General features: G+C 40.2%; 1 protein-coding gene across 4 annotated transcripts in view; it reads left to right on the top strand.

Moving 5' to 3' along the window:
• Positions 1-14,468, top strand: part of NCOA7 (nuclear receptor coactivator 7) — an 83,079-nt gene that overhangs the window by 41,536 nt on the left and 27,075 nt on the right. For all 4 annotated transcript variants that reach the window (XM_059468061.1, XM_059468062.1, XM_059468063.1 and 1 more), the window contains exon 3: positions 553-806. In XM_059468061.1, coding sequence (XP_059324044.1) covers positions 553-806 — 254 coding nt within the window. The remainder of the gene's footprint in view (positions 1-552; positions 807-14,468) is intronic.

Raw genomic sequence — 14,468 nt, 5'->3', positions numbered from 1 at the left:
TGCCGGAACAGCTGAGTGGACTAGCATGAGTGGCCTCTAGGAGATAACCTTGGACAAAATGGAAAAAAACAACAAGTTTATATGAGAACAGATGGTTTTATAAAGCAGGAGCAGTGGACTGTGGAATTGTTGTTAGCTGTTGTGTTATAGTACATTGTGATCTGAGGTTTTATTTTATACCAAGCTTCATCTTGAAAACATTAATTCAGTACCTTGTTTTTTACGTTTAGATGTATGGTCCTTTTAAAAACCCACAGATTTTCAATGGTTTGTTTGTTTGTTTTTCTTTGTTCCTTCTCCTCAGTAAACAACAGTAAAAACTTTTTAGTTATTCTTGAGAAAGTATCCTTAAGATTATGATATAATGGAAAAAATAGTATAAGGTAAGATCATCTGAGTTACCAAGTTACTGATGCCAAGTGTGTGATTTTTAAAGGGTTGTAAAGAATTCTGATATTAAATGAAGTTTTTAAAAGATAATTTAGAAAATGAGTTTACTTGTCTCTAGAGGTTGGCTGAATCTTAATGTGGGTTTCTTTTCTTTATGCACAGTTTGAAAAAGAAAAGGCAAGTCAAACAAACCAGTGAGACTGTCTCTGCCAATTCCCCTGGATCTCCTGTTTCCAAAACACCTTCTGAGAAAGATGATGAAAGTAAAGTTATTTTGGAGCAAATCAGTTCCTCTGAAGACAACTGTAAATTTCCTGGGGAAAAGGAAACTGCTCCAGACAAGGAAAAGAAAAAGAAAAAGTACAATCAACTGAAAGACATCAGACGCACAGAACTTAAAAGATACTATAGTACTGGTGAGTTTTATTAATGCTATAGTATTTTAAAATGTGTTTGTTTTGGTAGTTTGCTAATGTATTTTTCCCATATTCTGTAGGCCTTTCTTAAAAGGATAATTAACTTTGGATATCCTTCCTATAAAAGCAAATAGAATTATATAGTTCAAAATATCTGGTACTAACTTAAACCTTGCTTTCTCACAAAAATACCTATATCTTGTTTCTCAGTTCTAAAAGTCAGTGTTGTTATAGGCAGCAGTTAGTTTATTTTTGCATTTGTTTTAGTTATTTTTAAGATTAGTCTTCAATGTTTTATGGGATTTAGTTTTTTTTTTGGTAGGGCTGTTTCTTTCATAAATTGATGTATACTGTTCAAGGCTTCAGTCTTAATTCATATTCATGTTTGTCTGTTGAAGTGCAAGGAAGTAAGTAAATTAACTACATATTTTTAAACAAGATGTCAAAGGGCTTGTGTGATGGCTTGTTCCCCCGCAGCTGTCGAAGTAACTCAATTAATTATAAACTCCTTTTTAGATTTTTTTTGCAAGTACTTGTGAAAAAAATTTTTTGTACGTTGATATATGAGGTGAGTCATACACACATCTGTATTTCTGGATTGTAATTTGTTAGATACTCTTAAATGATTTTAGATATGTTTTATATGATATGATTTAGATATAGATATATGATTTAGATGTGATTTATATGATATGATTTAGATATAGATATATTATATTATTTACTTCTCATTCCAGATTTTGTCTTGGTATTTTGTTGGAATGAATTCTTAGATTTGGAGAACTCTGGTTCCATCTTGTAAGGAATCCTTTTCCAAAGAGATGGAACAGAAAACTCTAGCTATCCTCAAAGCAGACTTTTTTACTGCTCACAGAGTATATGCATGGATGGCTGACTTCTAAGGAGGAGTCTTATTTTAGGATAAAAAAAGGAAATCCGCAGTGAAAATGTTGTGTTGAGTGGTCGTGCAGACTAGCCCACAACCGAAAAGCGCCTTTTATGAGGCAGTATGGCCTTGCCATAGGGAAGATAAACCCTGGAGTAATGCTTCCTGGGGTTTGCAGTGATTTATTGATCAGGCTATAACTTTTGGCAGATTTGAATGTCATGAGATAATTATTTGAGAACTAAAAGAACTTCTCTCTGTCTGAAGTTCTGACTGCACTGTTCTGCAAATAAGATCTGTAAAAGGAAAACTGTCGAACTGTTAATGAACAAACCCGTAAATTCTTTCTGCTTTGGTAGTATGCTGATATAAAAAAACCCAAACACACCAAAATATAAGCTTCTGCTACATTCCTAGTAAAGTGCTTCTTCTAGAAGCACTTGTTTCTTTGTATCTAGGGTAATTTAGGTGTTTGTGAGGTAGCTGAATTTTTTTCTCAAATTTTTCAGGAATTAAATTTAAAAATTCTGCAACATTTGACATTAGGTGTGGTGAGATAGGGGGCAATGGGATCACTCTCTGTCTCTAAAGAATGCAGCAGTGCTAGCTAAGGAGAATGTAAAGGTGTCTTTGATGTCTTTGAGCTGTCTTTTACTTGTGATCCAACAGTCAGTACAAACTCAGGTTGTACTTATGTCTGTTTCGTAAGCGTTCCCTGGTTTCATGTGGATTGGCATCATTACAGGGTGACTTGAAATGCTACTTATCATCATGTAGGTGTGCAGAGTTTCTGGGTTCTGCAGAAATACAGAATTTCTGTTGAGAAATAATTTAATGCTGTTGTTGAGCTGAGCACAGACTCAACTGGCAAAATCCAGAGAGATAAAAACTTCCTCCTTGTGTAAATGCCTTCTTTCCAGTTGTGCCTAAAGGCTTTTACCCAGCTGGAGCACCAAATTGCAGAAGTGAAAGTGTAAATAGAGGCAGAAAAGAGTTGATTGTGAAACAAGTGCCGTGGTTCCATGTGCAAGTTTCAAAATGAAGTCTTTTCAGTAGAATTGTTAGTTGCCATGGCACTGGGCTACGTGGCTTACACTGCCTTCACCCACTGCAGCTGTAGCTCACAGGGTTACCTGCTCAGCTGTTTGTCACTGCTGCTCTCCAGAAAGCTGCCACCTTTGCCAACATCCTGAGTAGTTTCTGAGAGCTGTCTGCGCACCCACAGCAATCTGAAAGAACTCGACTTGTATAAGTAGTTTGCCTTTTAGCTGCACATGGCGTGGCAGAGGTCAAACCCATCTGTCTTGCTCAGCTGAGTTCTGTCAGGTGTACATTCAGCAATTCTCTGCTGGAAGATGTGTCAGCTGCAGTGGTGGGAAGGCACTGACTAATCTGTAAAGACTTTATCATTTCATTGTTGATATGCTTTCATATGAAAGTGTCTGAGAGGGATTATCCATGTATATATGTGTGTCTTAATTATTTAATGTCAGGGATACATGTACCTCAAGGTATTTAATGTCAGGGATACATATACCTCAATTATTTAATATCAGGGATATATATGTCTCATTTCCCTATCCCCCCTTCCCTTCTTTTTTTCCCCTCTGACTTGTCCCATTATTGATGTTTTGGAAGTGTTCTGACTAAAAAGCATGCACTGTCTCTCTGTTAACCATTTTTCTATTTATGTTTTCTGAAGGGTTTGGGAGTTTTGGTGTCTGTTCCTGCCCAACTAGCCAGCTTTGACTAATGTCTAGAACATGGTAGGAGGGTTGGAGCTAGATGATCTTTAAGGTCCCTTTCAACTTAAACAGCTCTATAATTATAACTTTATGAAAATCTGACACAGTAATTACTTCTTTTCTCCTTAAATGCTTTCTGCACTTTATCAAAATGTTTAACTTTACTCAGAAGGAAAATTTATTAAATGTAGCAACAGCCTTGCATATTGCCATGATACAACCAAGCTTTGTGGATTAATGGAGGTTCTGTCATTAGATGATTTGAGTCCAGAGGGCTTGTGTCTGTCAGTCTAACAGAATGAAGACCACTGTCCTCTGAATAATATTCCTTTCATATTTTAGAGGACAATAAATCCTTCTTTCATTATTGTTCTAAAAGTTGGGGGAAGGATCGTAACATCTCATTATAACTTGTTCCTTGCACACCAAAATCCCTTCATTAGAGGCTCGTGAATGTGTTTGCCTTTTTGAATTTGCAAATGCAGTGCCATCCTGACTCTCACTTTGAATGCTGAGCTTTTTAATAGATTTTAATAGCTTTTTAATAGATTCCTGCAGGCACCAATGCTGTCAGGGGGATTTTGTTGACTCAGTAAATTCCTCTTCTCTGGTGGAAGAACTAGCACAGCTTCTGAAGGCTGTGCAGAACTTGGTTATCCCTGGCAAGCTTTGTACAAGAGACAGTGGTTAAAAGGCTTGGATTATCTGGGGAAGGGTTCGGGTTAGGTGGTTAAAAGGCTTGGATTGTTTGGGGAAGGTGGAAGGCCAGCAGTGCAGCCAGGAGCTCCTGTCCCGCGTGCAGGTGTGGCGTTGCGTTAATGCCGGCAGCCGGCGGGTGGCACTGCCGGGCCGAGGAGGAGGAGGGAGGAGGAAGGAGAGGTGCGACTGGGGCATCCTCTAGGAAGGGATCTTCCAGCATCCCTCTCGCAGCCAAGACTGTCCAGTGCAGCACATCGGCTTACACTGTACAAATAACCTGATGGTATACGGGAATGATATTTCCCTTGAGGCACTGCTAAGTGGCTGCATAGGTCCTACTGCTAGAAAGTTTCTCCAGTGTAGTCTCATAGCTTCCTTTTCTCTCAGCACTTGCACCGTTCTTCAGTGGGTCTGTAGTTCTGTAATAATTTGCAACATTCAGTCTCCAAATCTCACCCTGTAAGACACTGCCTTGCAGATACAGCCCTTGCTCTTTTGCTCTCAGGCAAAAGAGATACTAATACTGCATGTTGTTTTTCCTGAAGATCAATGAAAATAACAACCCTTTCTCTATACTTTTATATTTTATAATCTTTTGGCTTATGTGGCAGTCTGCTTTGTAACTTTGTCTCACTCTTTCTGCTGTTGTTGCTGCTGTAAACAGCGTTCAGACTTCTGGGGGATTTGTCTGTCTGGCACAGTACAGTGGTTGCTGTACTTGGTGCCCAGGATGCTCTCCCCTTCTTCTTGGGATAACCCAGCTGACCTACTTTTGCAGCTTGGCTTCTTGGTTTTGATGTGCTATCTCTGGGAAGCCTGTTTTTATTGAAAGATTAGGAAACCACAACTTCCTGTCAGGAGTTGCTGAACTGGATGAAAGCATTTGTGTTGTGCCACTGAAGACACTGAGGAAGGTAAAAGTGTGAGCTTCTGAAAGCAAGCAGTGTAACAGTGGTCAAAAACAACACTGAATTTCATCCATGTATTTATTCCAGCGCGATATAATGTGTCTTTATATCAGATGTGCATAATATTCCTAGATTCCACTGATTTTGCTTGAAAACCTAAGCAGGCAACATATGTGAGGAATTGGTCTCCATTAAAGAATATGCCATAAAGAAAAGTTTGATTTAGGGAGTTTGTCCCATATCACAGAGTTACTTTTGTTAACAACATAAAATCCAGCTGACCAGCTTATCATTCTGCTCTGTTATCATAAAGCCATCCTTTCCCATTCATTGCAGGGTGTTCATTTTCTGCAGGAGTGGGAGGTGAGAGTAACAAAACCCCCTCTTAGTGTAGCTCTGATTTACATCAAAACAAGCAGGATTCCTAAACACCATGAGAAGGAAAGTAGTGTATGTCCATTTAATGAGAGAGTATATCACACATTGAGCAGGAGGTGCCAGAGTATCTCCCTAGAGGCAGAAAGAGGATGCCTTTTATTTACTTTTCCTCCCTGGCATCCCTTAGCAGGGAGTGATGGAGGAGCAGTGCAGTGTGTGTGCAGTCACCAAGCCTCTGAATGTTCTGGATAAATGACCAAGAACAAATTTTAGTAAGCAAAGCAGAGAGGGCATAACAATTTTCCTTATGCATTATGTGGTGAGACTGGCCCTGACTGGCACACAAACAGCAGAGGCAGCTCCCATGATACCAGAGGTACTTTGTTTCAAAGATGAAAGTTGCTTGCAATGCGTTGAAAATGTATAGAGAATTAAATGTAATGAAATGGTGGGATACTTCCTGAATGCACATTGCAATGTGCATTGCAATGTTAGGTCATCTGCTAAGCAGGCTTAATCTGAAGTGGACTTTTCAATACTTATTGAGTTAAAAATGGAAATTTCCTTCTGCTTATGAGTCCTGGTTTTGTCTTTTGTATTACTTGGTACAGAACAGTAAGATGCAGTTGAGGATCTAATTCTGGTGCTACTCATAAAAGAAGAAAAATTAAAAAAAAAAAGAGAAAATCCTTATAAAATATTGCTTGTAGCTAGCTAACTGTAATCAGCTCTAATTTCTGGGGACGTGATTTGGTCAGCCCTATTCATGTAGTAAAGTACTTTCTATTCTAAGTGATCCAACTGATTTACAAAGTGGACTACTCAGTGTTGTCTTAAGTTGTTTAATACAGCAGTAAGAACAGAGTCTAAATTTCTTCAGGTTCTGAGACCTTGCCTTAGTGTTTGTGCTTCAGCCCAGAAATGACTGTGGATATAAGGAGGGGTGAAAATGTAAAGAATTGTTTGTTTTACATAGAAGATCTCAAATAAAATTGAAGCAGCGTAAGAAACAGTCATTTTGGTTATAATTGCCTGTGTAGAATACCAAGGGGATTGGAATAACTTGCATATGAGGGGAAAATGAAAGTACTGACTGGGCAGTGGCTGGTTGGGAAGTTTCAGGAATTATTAGCACTGGTCATGGAAACCATATGGAAACAATAAAATGGACAATGACTGAAAGGCAGCTGTTTTCAGGTGACTTGTTTTGGAGTGAGAACAAATGGTCTTGAATCCTGGAGGATCAGTGTTAAGGCCACCAGGTTATATGGAAGCTGTGCTGTTAACAGATGTTTGCTAGAAACAGTTGCACAGAGAAGGGATTCCTTGTCCATAGGCAGGAGAATTCAATCTAAGCAGTAAGTACCAGTAATAATGTTGTTAGCATTTAAGTTCTGAAAATTTGTATGGAAATCTTAACACTGGGCAAGCTCTCCATGTATGGTGTCCACTTCAAATTCTCATCTTGGATAAGCTTTTATTTGTTGTTAACTAAGTAAAAGATTCAAATAGCTGAAAGTTGGTGTTTTGTATGTAATAACTAGGTATTGCCCATCAGCACAACCTTGGCATTATTTGCACCATGCTCAGAGGAAATGAGTGGCACACATGGCACCTAATCTTGAGATGGAAGACTGAGCTGGTTTTAAGACTGCTGTTAGAAGGAAATGAAGCCATATGGATGTATAAAACCAACTTGTAAATTCACCTGTTGATAGTAATCTAATGTATATTTCAAGTAGAAAGCAAGGGAATTGAATGGGAAAGTGAAAGAAGAACATGAAAACTGTCCCAGAACATAAAAAAGAAGAGATTTCTTAACTGTGTTAAGAACAAAAGAGAAACTAAAAATAATTTTAAGCAGTTGAATTTTCAGTAATTTTCTGGTGCTTCTGACAGCAAGGAAGATGAAAGGACATAGAAGAAGAATTAATCTAGTTATATGCTGTGGTGTGATTTTCTCCACTCAGTTAGAAAGGGAGGTAAACAGTAGCGTAATAGACACAAATTGGTTTTTTTTTAATTGACAGAGCTGTTTTTCACATACAAGTCCTGAGAGTTTATTGATGAATTCAGGATAACTGATGTAGTTTTTTTTCAGTAAGCTTTTAAAAAAGGTTGATACAAAATTTTTATGTTCCTGCCTTCATTTTCAAATAGTCAATCAAGGCAAATTTCATTTGTAAGCATTACATTGCTGATGTAATGTACTAGTACTTTGTGAGTTTATATTCTAGAATGTCTCAAGTTTAAGATTTGGATGGTAGGTCACTCTGGTAGGATGACCAAGTGTGTTTAGCTCTGAAGGGGTCAGTAGCTTTCTGGGTGAGGGGGGAAAGTGCCCATCACAGGTTACCAATGCTGAATTGTGTGAATTGAGTGGTAACTTGAGTACAGGCAGATTACATGTTTTAAGGTAGGTTGTAGAACAGAGCTTTCCAGGATGAATGGCCTGTTAACTGTGAAAAATTACTTGGAGTGCTTCATGTGCCTATTTACCTGACTGTCAACTTGGAAAACATCATTTTGGAGGCAGAAAAATCCTACAGTACTTGGAAGTTTTATGCAGGTGAGTAAAAGAAATTACAGTGTGGCTACTCTACAATGCTACTGAACCTCTGTGTCCAAGCCTGGTGGTGTGTGTGATTCCAAGGGGAAGAAGTGCAAGAGGGGCAGTAGGAGAGCCCATCCCATTCCAGACCAGAGCCCATTTAGGGTAGCCTATGTTCTCCCACAAGAGCCACACGTGGATGTCTGGGGAAGATTATGAACACAGTGAATTTTGTAAACGTCTCCACAGTACTGTCCTCTTCTGAGCTGCTCATAGTTCATGCATTTAGAGTGCTCTACCATGTGCTTTTCTTGCCTCTCCCTGGGCCTGTGCAGGTTTCTGCAGGATCTTTTGGTGAAGTGTACACAGGTTTGCTGCCATTTTCTTAAAGAGCAAATCTTGCTTCTGCTGGCTTTGTTGGGTACCCATGGGTTCTTGTATAAGAAACTGAACTGTCAGTCACCATCTCCAAGACTCCGGTGATTTTTCTTGTGTGTTTCTTTGTTGTTTTCTGGCTGGTTGGTTGGGTTTTTGTTTGTTCTTTTCTCTCTATAAAATATCCCTCTTACATAGTTTCCTTTCCAGGCTGAAGATCTTCAGCATTCTTTACATGTATGCTCTTTCATGGCTTTGCTTGTCCTTGTTAGCCTTCTCTGGACCTCCAGGACCCAGGATACTGGAACAGGGGATGTTTTTACTCTTAATTCAGGTTCTATGACTTGTTTTACTGTGAGTTCTGTTCAGCACAGCTCAGGGAAGAAGGAAAATATTGGAGACTAGAGGGAGTTGTGAGAGACTACCTTGGTTATAGCTCTTCTTGAGGGAGAAAAAACCCAAGACCCTTATCCTAAATTAATTGTGTAATTGAAATATCATAGCAAAGAGCTTTGACGGGCTCAGCAGACCAGGACATAGAGAGAAACAAGTGGAGATTAGAAATCAGGGATACCTTTTTAACAGTGGCATAAAGTATTGAGGCAGAAAATTAAAAAGTGGTGTTTCTGTCCTGGGGGGAAAAATATCAGGATTTGCTATTTTACAAAGTTACATTCCACTATAGCAATTACTCAAAGTAAGACTGACATCTTGTCAGTCAATGACATCTTGTGATCTATTCTGGAAAGGTCAGGCTGTGGAATGACAGGCTGGTGTTTAGTTAGCTAAAACTGATCTCATTGCTGAAAGACCCAGGTGTGTTTCCAAGGGCTGCCTGTTTTCCCAAGGCCTGAGTTTTCAGAAAGAGGGAGCACTTAAGTTCTTAATTATATTTAAACTCAGGTGCACTTAACATCTCTGAAAAGTGGTCCCAGAGGAAGAGAGGAAGGCTGTGGAGCAGTTGGTCCCATAGCCCAGGGTGAGGCTGTGACAGGTGTGTGTGTGCAGGAGGTGAAAAGGAAGTGTGTCAGGAGAATTAATAAAGAGAGTTGTCATATTTCTGCCAGGGATAATGAAGGGAAACAAGTCTTTGTGGTTAGCAAGTTCATCACTTCCAGGATCCACTGGCTCATCATGCCTGGGGTAGTCTGGCTTTTCTAGGTTGTGCCAGCTGCCTGCTGAGGCTTGTGCGTGCTGAGCACGGGTGCCCTGTGGAGTTAGCCTTGAGTACCTGCAAGGCACAAGCAGCTCTTCAGTGGTGTGCCCTGTGCTGGGATAAAGAGTTGGACTTTCACAGGTCTTTCTCTTCCATGTTTCCTGGAGGGCTGTCAAGCAGGCAGATTGCATCCTTTGCCTCTTGCCCTACCCAGGCTTCAGAGTCTGCACCCTGAGTGCCTGCGGAGCAGTGCTCTGCAGCACCCATGTGTGTCAGCTCTCTCCCCTGCCCAGTGACTCACCGTAGCTCTCTTGGGATTTCTGCCCCCAGGGAATAGGCAGAATATTCTCATTTTGGTTTCAGACATTCTTCTCCAAGACAGGAATATTCATAAGCCAAGTATGTAAAAAGCACAATATAGTGCATTTGAAATCATGTTGCAAATCTTGGTCTCCAAGCAGAGGCAGAGGCAGTCATTTTTAGGGTGTCTGCATAACTGAGGCATGGAATCCTCAAGACAGGCTTTTAATTTCTCTTCTCCACCAAGTTCCCATATTGTGCTTGAAATGCACTGTTGAAAGTGAATATAAATGCTCTGAAAAGCAGCACTCTCTTCATGTGCGTTTAAATAATAATACAAAGTTAAGCCAGATTTTTTTGATTGTAACGTCCTCACTCCCAGCCTTCTCTACTGACATTTCCTGATATCTTCTCAGTCTGTTGCGACATCTCTGTTGCAACTTGTTGGGTCATGCTTGGGATCCAGCAGCAGCTTGTATAAACTGAGTTGCTCTATTCTATGGCTTCTGAGCATCTGCATGATGAAGTGATGACAGTCAGCAGCACATCAGATGCTGGTGTCATCTCCAGATGCAAAAAGAGAGCATGTGTCCTGTATCTTTAGAATCTTTGTGATTTTCATCTCTATTTTTAGCCTCTGACCTTGTAAATACCATTTAGTAGACAGGACAGTACCTTGCTTGATTTTAGGAGACTCTGTCCAGGTTGACTTACATGGCATAGCCTTCCTTCCCAGGCAAGCTATGCTGTGTTCAAGCAGCAAAGTAAATGAAGAAAGCCAGCATGCGTAGTGTTAACCGTTTTCTAAAATGTCTATATTTTCTCTTGTGATACCTAAGTGTTCCTTCCCTCAGCCCTACTTTGTTGACAGGTTAATTTTCTTCGCTCTGTATTGTCCTTAAGTACCTAATGTAGTGGATAGCCAGAAATTTTATGGTGATACTTTAGTGAAAGATGTGTTTAGATGCTGACGTGTTCCTGAATAGGATTCACAAGTAATGCTGTCAGACCACAAAGGAGCTAAAGCCCTTTCTTGGGGATGAAGTAAATAAAGAGGAAAATTAAGTTCCTTAAATATTTGCAGTTTTTTGTGTAGAAGCTGCAGTATGTGAATATTGCATGAATATCAGTAGTAAAATTTTTACTGAAGTGTGCCTAAAAATGCCTAATAGCAGAAGGAGTTACTACTTTTTTTATCACTTCTTTGAACTGATTGTCATTTTCCCTTGAGGCTCAGTAATTTCTGGTGATCTCTTTATTCCTTTGAAAGAATTGCTTGGCAAATAATTAGTGGACAGTCAGTTTTTATTGAGAGTGGAGAAAAGTTGTTCAAGGCATGGCTATTTCAGGGTCATGTGTCTGGATTTGTGCTGCTCAGGGAATTGCGATGTTCCTGTATCAGGAGAAGTCCCACTGATGAAGGAGCACAAGTGTGATCATGGTAGGTGACAGCTGCCCTTTTGGTTTATGTGACTTCAACAGCAGCAAAGGAGAAAACCAACTGATAGGATTCAGTAGAGTAAAAATATGCAGAAATAAGGTGAGGGCTTTTCAGGAGATTGGGGAAAGCAGGAAGCAGAAAAGAAAAGCAGACACCTGAATTGGTGAGAAAGTGTTGGGATTTTTTTGTTTCTCATTTAACATGGTAGCAGTACACTACCCAAATCTGGGTAGGGAATGTGTCTGCCTAACTTGCTGGTTTTCTTCAGGGAGATAGGTCTGATAAGATGGCTAAAAAACTTTTTTATATGCCTGCCCCCTAACTGCTGCAGCTGGCTGAAGCAGGGGCTGGGTCTCTTTTCTCAGAGGCTGCTGCAGCTGAAACATCAGAGTGGGTGGATGGTGTCCCAAACCAGGAATCTGGCCCCTGTGGTGGTGGGGTTCACCCACGCTTGACAGGAGCTAAAAGAAAGATTTTTTTATTTAAAACTAGTAATTTTAATGTGAATGCTGTTCAGTTCATCACTTTGAGAGTAATGAGAAAAGCCAGAAAGATATTTTAAATCACAATTACATCATTCTGTGCACAAATTGGTGCATAGCAGAATTGCTGAAAGTTATTAAAATCTCAGGGGAGAAGGAATGGAAAGAATTGCTTAGATAAACTGATTTGTCTTTCCCCTCTATCATCCCAAGTAGGTCTTTCATATTCTTGGGATCTCTGTGTGTAGAGTCACTTAAGTGATACTGTATTCCATCTCTGTCACCATAATTGGTATCAGGCCTCATTCATTGATAAGGAAGCTACCCAGGAAGCTTTGTTTGCTTAATTTCTTATCACTACCCTGATTAGGTTACTCTGAGGGATAACTGCTCTCCCCTGAATTTATTGTGTTTCAGATTCTTTTAAGCTACCTGTAAGTTTTCACTCCTTTGTCCTGGTGCTTGGCTACACTATAGTAATATAATTTTATTGCTTCTAACAAATCTGTAGTAGAGATGTGGGACTGGACTGGAGTGTTCTGAAACAGCAGTGACATACTGAACAGCATGGAAAAATTATTTGTATATGATATGGAAAAATTACTAGTATCATACATGCTTAAAGAAACCCTCTTTTCTGTCACCATCATATATTATTGGTTTTCTCATAGCTTAAAACCTGTGTTTGGTTTTACTTCCTCCAACTCAAAAAGGAGGTAGTAGGAGAAGAAAAACTAGCAAAAAGGGCATCCTGTGTGATCAGAGAAATAGGGGAGTCCAAAGTATCGCAGTATTAGTCACTTGGAAAAAGTGAAGTAACTGAGAAAAGATGCTGGAAATCTGTGACATCATGAGTGGTATGCAGAAGGTGAATAATGACTATTTATTTTTTCACCCTTAAAATAGCATTAATTAGGATGTTCAGGCAAGTATGAGGTACAAGAAGGGAAGCACTGCTTTATGAGCACATGTTAGCGTGGGGTTCATTGGCACAGAAGTGGTGTGGAGCTCTTGAAAGAGTCGAACAGCTCAGTGAATGGTGTTACTCTGGGAAATCTGGGATTTTGGGGCTAATCAGGGGAAAGATTTCCCTACTGACAGGCGGCCTAAACCTTTGGTAAGACAGAAATTAATGAGTAAAATGGACTTTTGCACCAAGTGTGCCCTTGCCTCTGTCCTCTCAAGCTACTGAGTTTGTTTGCCAGGCGTGGAAAGCGGTCAGTCCTTTGTCCCCTGTTTGCTTGGGCATTCCTGCCAGCAGTGCCAGACCTGGGGCTGGCGGTGGCTCAGGAGCTGCCCGGCGGGTTCAGCTGTCACTGCCAGCACTGCCTCACCTCACGCTCATCGGGGCAGGGCAGCAGCAGTGCTGATGGCATCATCCTGCATGGGGATGGCCCGTGCTCCATCTGGGCAGCCCAGGAGACTCCTGAAGCTCCTTGACCTGTTCTATCTACTTACAGAGCTATTTACACAGTTGCAGAGGTGTAATTCTCCTATCATGCATCAAGGTCTTCTGGGTGATAAACTGATTGACCTCTTTAACATACTCCTTCCGTAGCTGGTTTCCAAATTACTCTTAGGTAGCTCTTTTTTGTAAGGTTTCCTGTAACACTGCTAAATGAAATGTCAAGAGTCTGCTAGGAAACTGAGATACAAATATATCATTACAGGCAGAAAAATTCCCATTCTAGACCTGTCTGTTTTCAGTAAGCCTGTATTTTCTTGCCTGTTCTCACTTGGCATTCTTCTTCTCCCTGCTTATTATTTTACTATTTTTACATAATTCTCAATTTCCAAGTTTCCCAAAACCACAGAGAGGTTCAGTCCACCCACTCTGCCTTTTGCCTAAAAATGTGGTGTGATCCAATTTGCATTAACACCTAGTCACTTCTCATGGTGTGCAATCCCATCTCCAGCATACAGCAGTGTAGGAAAATTTGGGACTCAGAACCGTGAGTCATTTCACCACCAAGCAAGTGTTCAAGTTCAAAAAGTAGTCAAAGGCAGTTGTTTAAAGCCTGTGGAGTTCTTTATGGAGTTCTGACTGAAAGAAACCTGGTTCCTGAGGCTTCCAACATGCCTGCGTGTGCTCTGGGTGCCTCTGTGGCTATACAAGAGCTGCCTACCTTCAGATCATGTCAGAAAACGTTTGGCTTCCTGGAGGAGAAATGGGAAAAGATGAGGGGAACTGGAGAGACAGTATATTGTGTGTGTTTAAGTATATTAAGTGTGCTGCTTTGGCTGGCTTGCCAGTCACTCTGCTGTGAACCATTCATCTTGAGCACGATTTTGTGACCTTGGCCTCAGCACATGAGGGTATGTGGGCTTAGCAGTTCTGTCAGGTTTAATGGGATTCATTGCAGTCTTTTCTTCTGGAGGTCTGAATTTTTAATTCATTATTTTAAATCTTTATATGCACAATTAAAAACATAGGCTAGTTAAGAATTCACACTATTCAAGTAATTAGGATGTTATTTTGAATTGCCCAGGCCTGTCTAGTAGTTAGGCATAATGTATGGACCGTGTTCTCAACCCTTTGTTACTGGGATAGAAAAAAAAACAGGGAGCAGTAGGGGGTAGAAGAAAAAAGTATCCAAACACAAAATGTCAGATTTTGTTTCAGGAGACAAATAAATTCATAGACTGTGACTGTGACTTCTTTTAGCCTGCAGCTAAACAGACTATACAACATGTATTCTTGCACATAGGTGTGAAAGAAAATTGCCTAACTGTTCAACTTA

This window comes from Ammospiza nelsoni, chromosome 3, assembly GCF_027579445.1.
Source record: "Ammospiza nelsoni isolate bAmmNel1 chromosome 3, bAmmNel1.pri, whole genome shotgun sequence".
Lineage (NCBI taxonomy): Eukaryota > Metazoa > Chordata > Aves > Passeriformes > Passerellidae > Ammospiza > Ammospiza nelsoni.
Note: the sequence above shows the minus strand (reverse complement) of the source record. Positions and strands in the feature narration are given on the sequence as shown.